This window comes from Schistocerca gregaria, chromosome X (genome assembly GCF_023897955.1).
Source record: "Schistocerca gregaria isolate iqSchGreg1 chromosome X, iqSchGreg1.2, whole genome shotgun sequence".
In the NCBI taxonomy this organism is placed as follows: domain Eukaryota; kingdom Metazoa; phylum Arthropoda; class Insecta; order Orthoptera; family Acrididae; genus Schistocerca; species Schistocerca gregaria.
Window position 1 is genome coordinate 67,882,014 of NC_064931.1, and position 18,634 is coordinate 67,900,647.

Below are 18,634 nucleotides of genomic sequence, written 5' to 3' on the forward strand. Positions count from 1 at the left end.
TTTACACCTCAGGCCGAATTTTACGTGCATAAATATTTTGCATGTGCTTCAGTACTACAATATGGAGTTTCCAGAACCCTTTGGGTGATAACGAATACAGTTCACAGAATATTATTCCAAGCTACGTCACTTTATAAGCTACGTTTTCGCCTCACACCTGATTTTACGTGAGTATTTTCCGTCTTCAGGTATGGTAACTTTGAACCTCTGTTGTTGAAAATGGTTAGAAGCATCTAGAAAATTTCAGGGTTGTTCGAGATCGGGATCTCAAGAATATATCCAAAATTTCAGCCATTTTCTGTGCATAGCCGTCTTAAAATCCAAAGCTCGATTTTGGTGCCCGAAAGCCATTATTATCGGGTTTTCTCAGAAACCACCCATGATCTAAATGGTGCTTCCATAAGGCTCTTAAGGCGTACCGTAGACCACATCTAATGGAAAAAGAACCAACTGATTCGTTCCATTTGTCTAAGCTGACGAAGTGTGTAACATTCAGCCTTTGACCCTGCACTGTAGGATAGCTACAGTAAGACGATCCTTCTGTTGGGTACACAAATATTCCATAGCCAAAGGTATATTCAAACCAGTTGACCATATCTTTATATCACCAATAGAGGACGAGGTATGAGCCCTGGAAAAATCCTGTTTTCATGCATGCCGCTATGGAACATCCTCTAACGGCGAAATATCGCAACGCCGAAAAATAATTAATCTAGAGTAACGAAATTTCTGGACTACATTTGCCTAAATAACATATTTAATCGTTGAACATACCAAGATCACACGTTTATGTAAGGTAAGCCACTGCAAATGTGAAACGCTGGTACAATAATAACAAGTGAAGCCGCCACAATATTGAATGCAAGTATGCAAACCTGCATGCATTGTGTCGTACTGTTGCCGGATGTCAACATGTCGACACTCGATAGAAAATACTGGGTTACAACGGCCGTATGTGGTCAATATCGGGACTGTTCGTGTATGAGTTGGAGTTGTCGTCCGATGATGACCCGTATGTGCTCGACTGGAGACATAAGTGGTGATCGAGCTGGCCAGGGCAACATGTCGACACTCTATAGAAAATACTGGGTTACAACGGCCGTATGTGGTCAATATCGGGACTGTTCGTGTATGAGTTGGAGTTGTCGTCCGATGATGACCCGTATGTGCTCGACTGGAGACATAAGTGGTGATCGAGCTGGCCAGGGCAACATGTCGACACTCTATAGAAAATACTGGGTTACAACGGCCGTATGTGGTCAATATCGGGACTGTTCGTGTATGAGTTGGAGTTGTCGTCCGATGATGACCCGTATGTGCTCGACTGGAGACATAAGTGGTGATCGAGCTGGCCAGGGCAACATGTCGACACTCTATAGAAAATACTGGGTTACAACGGCCGTATGTGGTCAATATCGGGACTGTTCGTGTATGAGTTGGAGTTGTCGTCCGATGATGACCCGTATGTGCTCGACTGGAGACATAAGTGGTGATCGAGCTGGCCAGGGCAACATGTCGACACTCTATAGAAAATACTGGGTTACAACGGCCGTATGTGGTCAATATCGGGACTGTTCGTGTATGAGTTGGAGTTGTCGTCCGATGATGACCCGTATGTGCTCGACTGGAGACATAAGTGGTGATCGAGCTGGCCAGGGCAACATGTCGACACTCTATAGAAAATACTGGGTTACAACGGCCGTATGTGGTCAATATCGGGACTGTTCGTGTATGAGTTGGAGTTGTCGTCCGATGATGACCCGTATGTGCTCGACTGGAGACATAAGTGGTGATCGAGCTGGCCAGGGCAACATGTCGACACTCTATAGAAAATACTGGGTTACAACGGCCGTATGTGGTCAATATCGGGACTGTTCGTGTATGAGTTGGAGTTGTCGTCCGATGATGACCCGTATGTGCTCGACTGGAGATATAAGTGGTGATCGAGCTGGCCAGGGCAACATGTCGACACTCTATAGAAAATATTGGGTTACAACGGCCGTATGTGGTCAATATCGGGACTGTTCGTGTATGAGTTGGAGTTGTCGTCCGATGATGACCCGTATGTGCTCGACTGGAGACATAAGTGGTGATCGAGCTGGCCAGGGCAACATGTCGACACTCTATAGAAAATACTGGGTTACAACGGCCGTATGTGCTCAATATCAGGACTGTTCGTGTATGAGTTGGAGTTGTCGTCCGATGATGACCCGTATGTGCTCGACTGGAGACATAAGTGGTGATCGAGCTGGCCAGGGCAACATGTCGACACTCTATAGAAAATACTGGGTTACAACGGCCGTATGTGGTCAATATCGGGACTGTTCGTGTATGAGTTGGAGTTGTCGTCCGATGATGACCCGTATGTGCTCGACTGGAGATATAAGTGGTGATCGAGCTGGCCAGGGCAACATGTCGACACTCTATAGAAAATACTGGGTTACAACGGCCGTATGTGGTCAATATCGGGACTGTTCGTGTATGAGTTGGAGTTGTCGTCCGATGATGACCCGTATGTGCTCGACTGGAGACATAAGTGGTGATCGAACTGGCCAGGGCAACATGTCGACACTCTATAGAAAATACTGGGTTACAACGGCCGTATGTGGTCAATATCGGGACTGTTCGTGTATGAGTTGGTTTTGTTGTCCGATGATGACCCGTATGTGCTCGACTGGAGATATAAGTGGTGATCGAGCTGGCCAGGGCAACATGTCGACACTCTATAGAAAATACTGGGTTACAACGGCCGTATGTGGTCAATATCGGGACTGTTCGTGTATGAGTTGGAGTTGTCGTCCGATGATGACACGTATGTGCTCGACTGGAGACATAAGTGGTGATCGAGCTGGCCAGGGCAACATGTCGACACTCTATAGAAAATACTGGGTTACAACGGCCGTATGTGGTCAATATCGGGACTGTTCGTATATGAGTTGGAGTTGTCGTCCGATGATGACCCGTATGTGCTCGACTGGAGACATAAGTGGTGATCGAGCTGGCCAGGGCAACATGTCGACACTCTATAGAAAATACTGGGTTACAACGGCCGTATGTGGTCAATATCGGGACTGTTCGTGTATGAGTTGGAGCTGTCGTCCGATGATGACCCGTATGTGCTCGACTGGAGACATAAGTGGTGATCGAGCTGGCCAGGGCAACATGTCGACACTCTATAGAAAATACTGGGTTACAACGGCCGTATGTGGTCAATATCAGGACTGTTCGTGTATGAGTTGGAGTTGTCGTCCGATGATGACCCGTATGTGCTCGACTGGAGATATAAGTGGTGATCGAGCTGGCCAGGGCAACATGTCGACACTCTATAGAAAATACTGGGTTACAACGGCCGTATGTGGTCAATATCGGGACTGTTCGTGTATGAGTTGGAGTTGTCGTCCGATGATGACCCGTATGTGCTCGACTGGAGACATAAGTGGTGATCGAGCTGGCCAGGGCAACATGTCGACACTCTATAGAAAATACTGGGTTACAACGGCCGTATGTGGTCAATATCGGGACTGTTCGTGTATGAGTTGGTTTTGTTGTCCGATGATGACCCGTATGTGCTCGACTGGAGATATAAGTGGTGATCGAGCTGGCCAGGGCAACATGTCGACACTCTATAGAAAATACTGGGTTACAACGGCCGTATGTGGTCAATATCGGGACTGTTCGTGTATGAGTTGGAGATGTCGTCCGATGATGACCCGTATGTGCTCGACTGGAGACATAAGTGGTGATCGAGCTGGCCAGGGCAACATGTCGACACTCTATAGAAAATACTGGGTTACAACGGCCGTATGTGGTCAATATCGGGACTGTTCGTGTATGAGTTGGAGTTGTCGTCCGATGATGACCCGTATGTGCTCGACTGGAGATATAAGTGGTGATCGAGCTGGCCAGGGCAACATGTCGACACTCTATAGAAAATACTGGGTGACAACAGCCGTATGTGGTCAATATCGGGACTGTTCGTGTATGAGTTGGAGTTGTCGTCCGATGATGACCCGTATGTGCTCGACTGGAGACATAAGTGGTGATCGAGCTGGCCAGGGCGACATGTCGATACTCTATAGAAAATACTGGGTTACAACGGCCGTATGTGGTCAATATCGGGACTGTTCGTGTATGAGTTGGTTTTGTTGTCCGATGATGACCCGTATGTGCTCGACTGGAGATATAAGTGGTGATCGAGCTGGCCAGGGCAACATGTCGACACTCTATAGAAAATACTGGGTTACAACGGCCGTATGTGGTCAATATCGGGACTGTTCGTGTATGAGTTGGAGATGTCGTCCGATGATGACCCGTATGTGCTCGACTGGAGACATAAGTGGTGATCGAGCTGGCCAGGGCAACATGTCGACACTCTATAGAAAATACTGGGTTACAACGGCCGTATGTGGTCAATATCGGGACTGTTCGTGTATGAGTTGGAGTTGTCGTCCGATGATGACCCGTATGTGCTCGACTGGAGATATAAGTGGTGATCGAGCTGGCCAGGGCAACATGTCGACACTCTATAGAAAATACTGGGTTACAACGGCCGTATGTGGTCAATATCGGGACTGTTCGTGTATGAGTTGGAGTTGTCGTCCGATGATGACCCGTATGTGCTCGACTGGAGACATAAGTGGTGATCGAGCTGGCCAGGGCAACATGTCGACACTCTATAGAAAATACTGGGTTACAACGGCCGTATGTGGTCAATATCAGGACTGTTCGTGTATGAGTTGGAGTTGTCGTCCGATGATGACCCGTATGTGCTCGACTGGAGACATAAGTGGTGATCGAGCTGGCCAGGGCAACATGTCGACACTCTATAGAAAATACTGGGTTACAACGGCCGTATGTGGTCAATATCGGGACTGTTCGTGTATGAGTTGGAGTTGTCGTCCGATGATGACACGTATATGCTCGACTGGAGACATAAGTGGTGATCGAGCTGGCCAGGGCAACATGTCGACACTCTATAGAAAATACTGGGTACAACGGCCGTATGTGGTCAATATCGGGACTGTTCGTATATGAGTTGGAGTTGTCGTCCGATGATGACCCGTATGTGCTCGACTGGAGACATAAGTGGTGATCGAGCTGGCCAGGGCAACATGTCGACACTCTATAGAAAATACTGGGTTACAACGGCCGTATGTGGTCAATATCGGGACTGTTCGTGTATGAGTTGGAGTTGTCGTCCGATGATGACCCGTATGTGCTCGACTGGAGACATAAGTGGTGATCGTGCAGGCCAGGGCAACATGTCGACACTCTATAGAAAATACTGGGTTACAACGGCCGTATGTGGTCAATATCGGGACTGTTCGTGTATGAGTTGGAGTTGTCGTCCGATGATGACCCGTATGTGCTCGACTGGAGACATAAGTGGTGATCGTGCAGGCCAGGGCAACATGTCGACACTCTATAGAAAATACTGGGTGACAACGGCCGTATGTGGTCAATATCGGGACTGTTCGTGTATGAGTTGGAGTTGTCGTCCGATGATGACCCGTATGTGCTCGACTGGAGACATAAGTGGTGATCGAGCAGGCCAGGGCAACATGTCGACACTCTATAGAAAATACTGGGTTACAACGGCCGTATGTGGGCTACCATTATCCTGTCGGATGCTTCTGGAATGCTGTTTGTGAATTGCAGCGTAACAGGTCGCATCACCAAACTGACGCACAAATTTGGAGTCAAGGAACATAGGATAATCACGAGAGTGCTCCTCGCCTCATACGAAACTGAAACCCAGACCGTAACTCCAGGTGTAGGTCCAGTGTGTCGAGCACTCAGATAGGTTAGTTGCAGGCCCTTCTAATCAACAAGCGGCCCTCGCTGGTACCGAGACAGAGTCAGCTTCCATTAGAAAACACAACAGACCTACACCGTGCCCTCCAATGAGCTCTCGCTTAACGCCACTGAAGTCAAAAATGGCGGTGGTTTGTGGTCAGTGGAATGGACGCTACAGGGCGTCTGGCTCGGTGCTGTCCTTGCAGTAACCGACTTGTAACAGTTCTTTGTGTCACTGCGGTGCCAACGGCTGCTTAAATTGCTGCAGTAGATGCAGTACGATGCGCCAGAGCCCCACGTCAAACACGACGGTCGTCTCTCTCGGTAGTGCCAAGTGGCCATCAGGCAGGAGCCCTGTCTCGTTGCGACCGTACATTCCCGTGTATCGTAGCCCTGTTACAAGACCTCTTTCAAACACAGTGAGCTGTTGAAAGTAAGATGTTTGTCGTCTTAAAGGCATTCTTGTCTAACATCAGCTCACCACCTCCAGCCTCAGACGTAACTAACGCTCACGACCGCTACAGCTCGTACTTAAAGGAACGTGATTTGCCTCCTCATAGTGGTACTGCTAGCGCCACTCTGATGCAGCTGGCGCGAAATATGAATAGGCGTAATATTCCAGACGAAGAAACACGGGTAGCAACTTTCGCTTATGTCGCTCAACTCCTTCCTGGCGTTGCGGTCCTCTCTTCCATCAGTGTATTAGGTAGCGCATGCATACCGATAATATCAGTATCCTCGATTTAAATGTTTTTGACTTGCTTGGAGCAGCTTTACTTGTAGCTTTGTAAGAAATTATATGTATCGAATGCCAGTTGAAAAGCCCATAAATATGTTACATACCTAGGTGACTATACTACTAGTAGACGATTATCTTCAAAAACTCAATTTTGCATTATAAAGTTATTTTATTTTTAAGAATGCATTGATAAATACGGTAGAAAAAAAATTCTAAGAAAACAAAAGATTATTTCTGAACATACTTGCTATAGGCCTTAACGACTTTGGTGCTGCGACATTTCATTTCTTCATTCCCTCAAAAAATTGTTTGCTACCTCGCTTAGTTCTGACATACAGCATAGAAATTCGTTTCATTAAATATATTCACTCCAAAATGTATGTTGAGTTTAGGAAATAAAGAACAGTAGTGTAATATAAATTTTTGCTACAGTCTCTTCCGAAAAGTCAATTGTGATGATACCCTGTGAATCCACCACTGTAACTATTTCGTTATGTGTTTTTCCTGTGCGTTTACATTCGGCAACCTAGCATTTTACGGCAGTTTTATCAATGTGCTGGAATAGCATATGTCGTTTCACCTATAGCTTCATAACGCCGAAAACACGAGTTTGAAATGCCTTTTTTTCAAGCGGTTTTGATCTGGAGTCAACATATAAAGCACCCATTTTACTATTAGCTCCTTCATACGCCTTAAGTTCATTCAGGATATTACACTGTCTGACAAAAGGGGTAAAGCACGCAGAATGGGGGAGCAAACAAAATTAAGCTTCCCCGTTTGAAATGGCATATGATATAATTTCAGTGATTAAAATACCGAGTCAATTTATAAAGAACTTGGCAGTATGAGTCAGTTTATCACAAGCACGTCCCATCCCCTATGGGCTGGATGCAACCACTGATTCGGTTGGAAAGGGTGTCAGAAATCCGTTGTATCCTCTCCTAAGGTAAGTTCTCCCACAACTGTCGTAATCGGTCCTTGATATCCCAGGTACGGGCACTTGGACAGTGTTAACTTTCGAGCTGGTCTCACACATATCCTTTTGGGGCGGATCTAGGGATCGAACTGGCCACGGCAGTGCCTTAACACCACTCAGATAGCTCACAGAGCGACGAACCATATGTGGTCGAGCATTGCCCTGTTCAAAAATGTCACCACGGTACTCCCGTTTGAGAGTTAACACATGAGGAAGCAGGATGTAAGGAACCTTTTTTTTTTTGTGCCTTCAGAGTTTCCTCAATCAGTACCAGCCGATAATGGTTGGTAGTGCAGAACCGTGATTCATACCTGAAGGCAATACAACGCCATTAATCAGCAGTCGTTGCTTTCCGGTCACGGCAGCGGTTCAGAAACAGCCGTTTGTGTTGTGACGGTAACAGCAAGCTACGCGTGGGATATTAACTCCGTAGTCCGGCTCCCGCTAGTGTCTGACCAATGGTGCGGGATGGTGGCAGGCTCAGATGTGAGAGGGTTGGTGCACAGTAAGGCGATCCGCCCTTGTGGTGGTCACACATGGTTCACTGGAACCTGGAAGACGAGTGTGCTTGCCCTCACATTTCCGTGCAGTCCAGCATCGGGCCACTGCCACATCCGAATTCACAAATCTTCATACTGCACTATTCGACCAGCCGGTGAAATGAAGATCACAAATGAGGCTTCTTTCAAACTCTGTCAGGTGCTGGTAACGCTGTTTCACAGGAGTACGCAGCGTCTCCGTATCCTTCACAATGACGACTCAATATCTGTCCATTCCCCCTTTTATACAGTAACCAGACTTGCTAACAACACTAAACACGAACAACACTAATATAACCTGGTTACCGTTCTACCTGTTAAACAGAACTGTAACTCTAATCATTTACATACCCGTCAATGGTGTGTACATGTACGAAGTTAGATTAACATCTGACCACGTCTTCTGGGTGCTTCACTTTTTTTGTCATGCAGTGTATTGACCCTTTGCATTACATGCATGACAAGTCAATAAATTCACGGATCTCAACGCGATGATCTTTTATAACCATACTACGAATTTTATTGGCCTTTATTTATAAAAACCTCAAGGAAGCGTCCAGATCGTGTTAAAACTGCAGTGCCCTTAAGAGAACATTTAATTTTATTTCCGTAGTGCTAGGGGAGACACCATCCAACAAATTAGTTTGTATCTGGATCCGAATTTACCTTTTTAGATAAAAAATTTTATCATTGCACGTAACGTATCATTATACATTCTACGAAAAGTGTGACAATTGATTAGTTGGTAATAAAAAAAAACTGCACGTTGCATCTTTTTGAAAGTTCGAGAGCATAACAAGAATGATGCTTACTATCGATCGTGCCATTTAATGAAATATGCTGATACCTAGCTGAAATTTGCTTTGATTATCGATCCATGTTTGTAGTTCCTACTTCTTATTTGATAGTAATATGTGGAAGATTATAATTTAACAATACACTCAAGCTCACAATCGAACTATTTTATTACTTCTGCATCTCTTCATTTACATATTTAGTCTGTTGCTGCTGAGAATTACCTTTTAATTATTTCTGTGGTCTTTTCTTCATTTATATTATCAACAAAATTCAAGTGGAATAACTATTTTGAGGATGTCTATGTGCTGTTATTTCATAGCTTATGGCATTTGGCATATAGCAGAAATTGGGATAGTCAGCTTGACAAATTTTCCGCAACTATATTATATTAGCTGTATATAAACTTTCCACTGCAATATGATCTTAGTATTTAACATAATTACGTTGCCCCACGTCCGTGATTATCTCTAGGAACAATTGTTGAGGTACAAATTTTTAAAAGTACTGAAAGATATAATTATTTTTGCCTCTCCTCTATTTCTCTGGCGTTATTTTGAAAATGCACTTAATACTTATTGTCTGACAATATATATAGCAATGAATTATTTCTTGCCAAGGAACATCTTCTTTCTAACGCATCTGTTATTGCAGACATCCATAAGATTATAAATAAATAAAAGACAACAACTTTACACAAATTATATTTATTCGAGGTATTTTCTAATAAACTTACAAGTGTTCAAACAGTCTGGCCTTAGCCTCGTTACAAGCTTAACACACAGGCAGCAGTGGTCGTCCAACTCTATGGAGCATGCCAGGATTGTATTTCATTACTGTTTTATTCAATCAGCTCACGACTGGTGGGAACTGAAGAAATGGAAACCAAACTTTCAATATCTCTCACGGAATAAGTATTCGCGTGTTAAAACAAACAAACGAGCGTGCACACAGTACGTCCTGTCCAATCTGTCCACTGTACCTTAAAATTGATAGCTGTGCTCGCATCTCAACACTGAAGTGTACGGGAGCTTCGTAACTCTGGAAACAGAGATTGCGAACAATAGTGTGTGGTAATTTCGTAAATGCGACGTGCTGAAACCGATAGTAAGCTATTTTACTATTTAATTTAAGCATGATAGCAGAAGAATAGATTCTAGAAGACGAATACCAACCCTTTCAGCCCCAATTTTCACAGAAACCAATCGTTGGTGAGACTCTACAGCAGTTGTATGTGATTTCCCGGAGTCCCATTTATGGTCGCCACGACTGTAAAATAAGTGCTTGTCTGCAACTTCCTGTGAGATTAAATCAGTGTGCCATACTGAGAACTGCCAGCGTATTAAAGCACCCCCTCCAGGGCTAGGGAAGGCGAGTCTGACCCGGATCGACTCTGCCCGATGGATGAATGATGAGGACTGGTGAGCCGGTCAGCCTGGGTGTGGTTTTTAGGCGGTTCTCCACACCCCTCTAGGTGAAAACTGGGCTCATACCCACGTCACACTTCAGATATACATTACACAAGCATTTAGAAGACATTCTCGCAGTTGTACACAGGATTCACGGCAGACATAGACAGATGGGGTGTACAGACTCCGTCGTGGAAGGCGAATAAGAGACTGCTGTCCTTAGATATTTAGTCTCTTCAGACGCTTAACCAGCAGAAGCGTCAGCACCCAGAATGAGATTCAAACCCAGAACCTTTGCCCATTGTGAGCAAATGCTCTACTGATTGAGTGGAAGTAAAGCGATGAGAGCGAGTCTCAGTGGAGACTGGATAGCTCAGTCGGTAGATCATTTACCCGCGAAAAGCTAAGAGTCTATGTTCGAGTCCGAGACAAGCACAAAAGCTGAGTATACCAGGAAATATCAAATCAACGCACTCTTCGGTAAAGAGTGAATATTCAATCTGGTACTGGTTATATCCTTGTACTATATGTTTAGGGCGCTCAATATCGAGGTCATCTGATCGCATACTAAAGCTCCATTCTCACTCACGTACATTCACACTTTCACACACAAGTACAAAATACAGGGTGTATCAAAAAGAATCATACAATTTAAGGAAATCATATATATTATGTTATTTGAGATATGTGCGTGAAAAACGTCCTGTTGAAAAGAGCAAACTCTCGAGTTTTTACATGGTTCCCGCTAGGTAGCAGCAGTGTGCGCCCACTTCAGTTCTAGTAAAAATGGTGTCGGGACAACAGAAAGCGTTTTGTGTTCTACGTTTTGCGAGTGCTGGTCAATAATAACTGTTCAGCGTGATCTTCGTACTAGATATGGTGTGAATCCTCCTGTAGCACAGTGCATTAGACGATGGTATGAACAATTCCGAGAAACGGGTTGTTTGTGTAAAGGCAAATTGCCGGGCCGTCCCCGAGTGTCTAACATAGATGTAGAACGCTTCCGCAGAAATCCCTTCACCGTGCAGCTCAACATGCCCTCGATGTCCGTCTGGCGTGTACTGCGTCGACGAATACACATGAAACCATACAAAATTCAGCTACTGCAAGCTTTTCGTGAAGGTGACAAACAACAACGTTTCGAGTTCTGTAATTTCATTCTTGGCAAGATAGAGGTGACAGTTTTCTTCCATGCTTACTGTATAGTGACGAGGCAACATTCCATTTAAATAGAAAGGAGAACCGTCATAATGTGAGAATATGGAATATGGAACAACCACATGAAGATGTACAACATGAGAGGGACTCTCCAAAATTTAATGTGTTTTGTACAGTTTCACGGGAAAATGTCTATGGTCCATATTTCTTCGCCGATAACTCTGCAACAGGAAGCACATATCTCGATATACTTGAGAACTTTCTTTTCACACAGTTGGAGACTGATTCGAACGTCTTCATTTACCAACAGGATGGGGCACCGCCATACTGGCTTCTGGAAGTGCAGGAACTTTTAAATAAAACGATCACTGAACGATGGATCAGTCACACTGGACCATGTGATTCCGCCTTACATTACTGGTCTCCTAGGTCACAGGACCTGACTGTATGTGATTATTTCTTGTGGTGGTTTATAAAAGATTCTGTTTATATATGTCCGTTGCCAGCAGCAATGCATAAACTGAGACATCGCATAACAGCAGCTGTGGAAGCTCTAACTCAAGACACGCTCGCTGCAGTGTGGGAACAATTTGAATACCGCATTGACATATTGCCGTGCATGTCAAGGGAGGCATATTGAACACCTATTAAAAGATATAAAAAAAGTTTTTAATTTCTCTTTAACCAAAAAACAAAATTCGTTGTATATGATTATTATTTTCAGAAATATAGATGTTCCAAATCGGATTATTCTTTTTGATACACCCTGTACACAAGCCTCAGTCTACAACCATTTCGTAAAATTCATTATTAAAATACACGTAAGATAACTATGCAATAGCTAAAATAAATCCGCCTTCTGAGCTGAGAGGTCAGCGCATCTGACTGTCATGCAGCAGCGGGGTTGGAGGTTTCCTTCCTCTTGGACTGGGTGTTGTGTTTTCTTCGTCATCATTTCATCATGATCGACACGCAACTGAAAAGACTTGCAGCTCGGTGGTGGCACTTCCCAAGTTGGGGACTCATTTCGCTAAATTAATACAACAGGGAAAGGTGATCGCTGATCACTGGGTAAAAACAGGGTGAGCCAGCAACCATTAAAACACATAAAAATACTCTACCTAATTACCTTTGTAGAAGCTCAGATGCTACACAGCATTCTGAAACAGGAACCACACGCTTTTCATAGAGACAGCCATCATATTTTGACATAAAACACGTACTATAGAAATTTGATGAACACATTTCCATTTCAGTCGACTACAGTCGTCGCACACCGGTGGCTTACTCTCACCGGGCGAGCAGAGCACTGTGTCTGGATCACGTGAAATCACTTCCTCCGATCTCAGCGTTCAGAAAGAGGAACGCCACGAGTGTATCGTTTGTTTCACCTACCATAGCTTGTTGTTTCCTCACCCTAATCTCTCGTCCTCACACAGATGCATGATCCTGTTTCTCAACAGTGAGGTAGATATGGGGGTAGCTTTAAAATAAGCCACACAAGGTGCCTCAATCCACGAATATAAATGGGCATTTTTATATTGATACCATTGCACAAGTCCCATGTGCATTTCAGGATAGGTTGGTACTAATACCTGTATCTGTTGAAGGTGCTCCACGTGTAGACTGTACTCCTAGAATACTCTCCGAACGGTTACGTGGCCTGCACCGTAGCACGTAACTCAGCAGATGTACAACTTCAAGGTGTATTACTACACCTATGTACAATGACATCCACAGACTCTTGCGTACTTCTATCACTCCTTCCACGACCAACATACTCAGGACGAAGACTCCTAGTTTCGATAAACTGCTACAAAGTTACCGTCATGCGGATGCCTCCCGTTAGGCAACCGCTAATGGTAATTATAGCGAACGTTTCTGCCCATATCCAGCCGTCTCAACGTAACTCATAATCATGCCAATGAACTCAAATTATCACCCGTCCACGTTGGATCCTGAATTTCATATGTAAGCCATAATAATTAGTAAGGCACACTGAAAGCTTAAAGGAAAATAACAACTAACAACAAGTTTCCTAAGATGTATTGCGTATAATGACCGATTTGTATCACGCATGTAAACATATCTTAAATGACTGGTTAAAATGGATGTGCCCTTCAACAAAGCGTGATCTTATGTGTGTGGCCTAAAGTTTTCAAAATTTCTGAAACACCATTCATACTTATCACAAGTGTTTTACTCACTAACTTTAATTCTTATGTTCCAACTTAGTTTCACAGAACAAGAAAATACACTACTACCATGTGTAAATTTAGATAGCTGATATACTGTTCAAAACGATAGTGAAAGAAAGAGATCTTTATTTAGAGCAACCAATAGCCAAAGTAAAAACGGTTTAAGCTAAGAGTTCTGTTCTTTTTCCTCAGGTTATCTTCTTGCGGGCTTGACATTTATGATGCTGACACTGACTGTATTCTACGACATCCCCCAACTGAATTTTGGTCTATTCTTCTTGATGCGTTCTGATGAAACAACTGGAGATCCAGAGAAAGTCCGCTTGCAGACGCCAGGAACCATTGGTCCGAAATATACGCAGCAGCTGGATGATGGAGGATCAGGACGTCATGCAGTGGTGCGTGTCAAGTCACGCCATGACGATTCTCCTAGCCCTGAAGACACAACACCTGTACACGCTCGCCCGTAAATTGGCATACTGCCTTACTGACCTTTCAAAGAAAGCAAGGAAAATTTTGTAGCAAAAAGCCACTTGTGACTTTCCTTGGAATATTTTTAGTTTCATTGAAACTGCAAATATGTCTGATCATTTTTAATTAGCACTTAATTCCTTCAGTTAATAAGCAACTGGCATTGTTTTGCAGTGGTTTATTACAAATATGTTATATTTATTTATAACTTTGCCATTAAACATGAATAGTACCTATGTGTAAGTTTAAGACCGTCATGTGACTATCTAAAAACATACAACTCAGATAATCTGTGGCAGTGTCTGGAGCATTATGTAAACTATCAGGATGATGAATAATCAAAATATGGAGCAAATTTTAAGCACAGTACCATTAATCTGTTGATATTGTCAGAAGAAAAGGTAGACCTTACCTGAAAACCTAAAAAATTAACAGTTACTAGCAAATATTGAGATGTTTGTTAAGTAATTTATCCCCACTACACTCCTGAGTGTCAGCTAGTACTTGCAGAAGTTCCTCACTGTAGACATGAATAAAGCCTCAATTTAAATAATTATTCCTTGTCTTTCTGTGACTTTTAAATGAGTTAGGGTCAATTACCATTGTGTGTAAAATTTAAATAATCCTTCAATTTGAGGTTATTTGTAGGTACATAGTTTACCTGAATTTAGAATCAATCAACCGATTTTCTTTAAATCACAGTACTTCCTGAAGGACAAAAATTTATGGTTAAACACATTTAAATGGTCCAGCTCCTTGGTGTACCATCTCATAAATGATAACCTTTCATTGCACAAAGTTCACTGCTTATGTTCCTGAGTTTATTTATTATAAATAATCTAGTGGACATTCCCTTCAACACAAATCCATGAGCTCATGTTATCAATTATTTAACTTATTTATTTTTGCTACAAAATTTAAGCTTATGTCTTTCAACTGCTAACCAATTGATTATTCATAGAATTCATCAATAAAATTTGTTGCATCTGAACATTTAGGTTCCTATGCATATGATTAAGTGTCAAATTAATTTATTTGAATGAAGATGTTGTTTGAAGTCTCTAAAGCAACACTGAACTCTAAAATGTATCTCAGTATCTTGAATAAGGGCTTACAAAAATGTCTATGAATTTTTGTCTGCAATCAAAGTTTAGCAGACTTAAAACACAAGACTTAGAACCAACGAAAATCTCTGATATTTTTATTTTTAAGGCAGCCCTTAACCTGAAAATGAAGTATTTCAGACGCCAGACTTTATATACTTGTTTTCTGCTCATCAATCACAAAATTATTCAAAATTGTTTTATGAAGCTCTGTATACAAATAAAGAATTTTGGTAACTGAAAATGATCAGAGCTTGTGGAACTTTTGCATGAGATTGATGTGAAATGAGTAAATAAAGTTTGTGAATATTTTATGTTGGATTTTAAGAAACCATTTCAATCTAACCAAAAAATGTAAAATTTTGCAATGCTGTGCAGTTCATGTTATATATTAAAGACACTAATTATTGCTTTTAGCCATAGCAGCGATTCAAAAGATATATATATATATATATATATATATATATATATATATATATATATATATATATATATATATATATATATATACAGTAGGCATATGTGTTTCACATAACTGTCAAATTTGAATTATATATTATATCTCTAGACATGTAATGAAAATAAATTACCTTCAAAAGAACTTTATGTGAATAGCAGTAGTCATGCCAGAATATATTTATCACTGGTTAATCACACTTAGAAGTATACCTGCAACTGTCATCATCTCTTGCCTTTCATTGTAACTAACCTGTGATAAATTAGTTCCCACATGGAGGAAAGAGGAATTGAATCATGTACTATTTAAAAAAATCTGTGAATGTCTCCTTAGTTTAAAAACTCACTAGCAGGACAATAAAATGGTAATATTATTCATTGTTCTCAAATCAACAGAAGGTTATTTGTAACAGGAACTTGTGAAATAAGATCTGTCCACATCTACTGCACAGAAATTAGTGATAGCAGAATAAATAATGTAGCTCCTCTTAACAGAAGATATATAAGAACAAATAAAGTATGTCTGTGTAAATAATGTTGAAATTATTTACCACTTGTTTGACAGTGGACCACTTCTCAAAATCAAATACAAAATACCTATCGCAGACATTAGACATTTTTGTTTGAATAAGCCATTATTTTAAGGCACATTGTTACTATTTTTGCGTATCACAAGAAAAGTTACACAAAAATTTGTCCACTAGTATATACACTCCTGGAAATTGAAATAAGAACACCGTGAATTCATTGTCCCAGGAAGGGGAAACTTTATTGACACATTCCTGGGGTCAGATACATCACATGATCACACTGACAGAACCACAGGCACATAGACACAGGCAACAGAGCACGCACAATGTCGGCACTAGTGCAGTGTATATCCACCTTTCGCAGCAATGCAGGCTGCTACTCTCTCATGGAGACGATCGTAGAGATGCTGGATGTAGTCCTGTGGAACGGCTTCCCATGCCATTTCCACCTGGCGCCTCAGTTGGACCAGCGTTCGTGCTGGACGTGCAGACCGCGTGAGACGACGCTTCATCCAGTCCCAAACATGCTCAATGGGGGACAGATCCGGAGATCTTGCTGGCGAGGGTAGTTGACTTACACCTTCTAGAGCACGTTGGGTGGCACGGGATACATGCGGACGTGCATTGTCCTGTTGGAACAGCAAGTTCCCTTGCCGGTCTAGGAATGGTAGAACGATGGGTTCGATGACGGTTTGGATGTACCGTGCACTATTCAGTGTCCCCTCGACGATCACCAGAGGTGTACGGCCAGTTTAGGAGATCGCTCCCCACACCATGATGCCGGGTGTTGGCCCTGTGTGCCTCTGTCGTATGCAGTCCTGATTGTGGCGCTCACCTGCACGGCGCCAAACACGCCTACGACCATCATTGGCACCAAGGCAGAAGCGACTCTCATCGCTGAAGACGACACGTCTCCATCCGTCCCTCCATTCACGCCTGTCGCGACACCACTGGAGGCGGGCTGCACGATGTTGGGGCGTGAGCGGAAGACGGCCTAACGGTGCGCGGGACCGTAGCCCAGCTTCATGGAGACGGTTGCGAATGGTCCTCGCCGATACTCCAGGAGCAACAGTGTCCCTAATTTGCTGGGAAGTGGTGGTGCGGTCCCCTACGGCACTGCGTAGGATCTTACGGTCTTGGCGTGCATCCGTGCGTCGCTGCGGTCCGGTCCCAGGTCGACGGGCACGTGCACCTTCCGCCGACCACTGGCGACAACATCGATGTACTGTGGAGACCTCACGCCCCACGTGTTGAGCAATTCGGCGGTACGTCCACCCGGCCTCCTGCATGCCCACTATACACCCTCGCTCAAAATCCGTCAACTGCAAGTACGGTTCACGTCCACGCTGTCGCGGCATGCTACCAGTGTTAAAGACTGCGATGGAGCTCCGTATGCCACGGCAAACTGGCTCACACTGACGGTGGCGGTGCACAAATGCTGCGCAGCTAGCGCCATTCGACGGCCAACACCGCGGTTCCTGGTGTGTCCGCTGTGCCGTGAGTGTGATCATTGCTTGTACAGCCCTCTCGCAGTGTCCGGAGCAAGTATGGTGGGTCTGACACACCGGTGTCAATGTGTTCTTTTTTCCATTTCCAGGAGTGTATTTCCTTGTTTCTACTGTGATCTACTAAAACTACAAGCATGACTTTCTTTTTTTGCGATAACGCATTTACGTGTTCAGACTGTCATTTTATATTTTCTGTATAAATCTTAAAAGAAAACGTCAAGTAGAACGAGGCATAAATTAAAGAGAGAGTGAGAGTTTCAAACAAGCGATATAAGGAACATGATAGAACATGAAACTTCCTGGCAGATTAAAACTGTGTGCCCGACCGAGACTCGAACTCGGGACCTTTGCCTTTCGCGGGCAAGTGCTCTACCAACTGAGCTACCGAAGCACGACTCACGCCCGGTACTCACAGCTTTACTTCTGCCAGTATCGTGCTTCGGTAGCTCAGTTGGTAGAGCACTTGCCCGCGAAAGGCAAAGGTCCCGAGTTCGAGTCTCGGTCGGGCACACAGTTTTAATCTGCCAGGAAGTTTCATATCAGCGCACACTCCGCTGCAGAGTGAAAATCTCATTCTGGAAACATACCCCAGGCTGTGGCTAAGCCATGTCTCCGCAATATCCTTTCTTTCAGGAGTGCTAGTTCTGCAAGTTTCGCAGAAGAGCTTCTGTAAAGTTTGGAAGATAGGAGACGGATACTGGCAGAAGTAAAGCTGTGAGTACCGGGCGTGAGTCGTGCTTCGGTAGCTCAGTTGGTAGAGCACTTGCCCGCGAAAGGCAAAGGTCCCGAGTTCGAGTCTCGGTCGGGCACACAGTTTCAATCTGCCAGGAAGTTTCATATCAGCGCACACTCCGCTGCAGAGTGAAAATCTCATTCTGGAAACATACCCCAGGCTGTGGCTAAGCCATGTCTCCGCAATATCCTTTCTTTCAGGAGTGCTAGTTCTGCAAGTTTCG

The 18,634-nt window shown here is 43.6% G+C and overlaps 1 protein-coding gene and 1 non-coding gene across 3 annotated transcripts in view; one reads left to right on the forward strand and one right to left on the reverse strand.

The window, feature by feature from the left end:
* LOC126298684 (potassium channel subfamily K member 1-like) overlaps positions 1–16,175 on the forward strand; it is a 505,323-nt gene extending 489,148 nt beyond the window's left edge. For both annotated transcript variants that reach the window (XM_049990121.1, XM_049990120.1), the window contains exon 4: positions 13,803–16,175. In XM_049990121.1, coding sequence (XP_049846078.1) covers positions 13,803–14,080 — 278 coding nt within the window. In that variant the 3' untranslated portion in view covers positions 14,081–16,175. The remainder of the gene's footprint in view (positions 1–13,802) is intronic.
* A 1,820-nt stretch (positions 16,176–17,995) lies between these two features.
* Positions 17,996–18,070, reverse strand: Trnas-cga (transfer RNA serine (anticodon CGA)). The gene has a single exon. It is a non-coding gene; the product is annotated as a tRNA-Ser (tRNA).
* Positions 18,071–18,634: the final 564 nt, after the last annotated feature.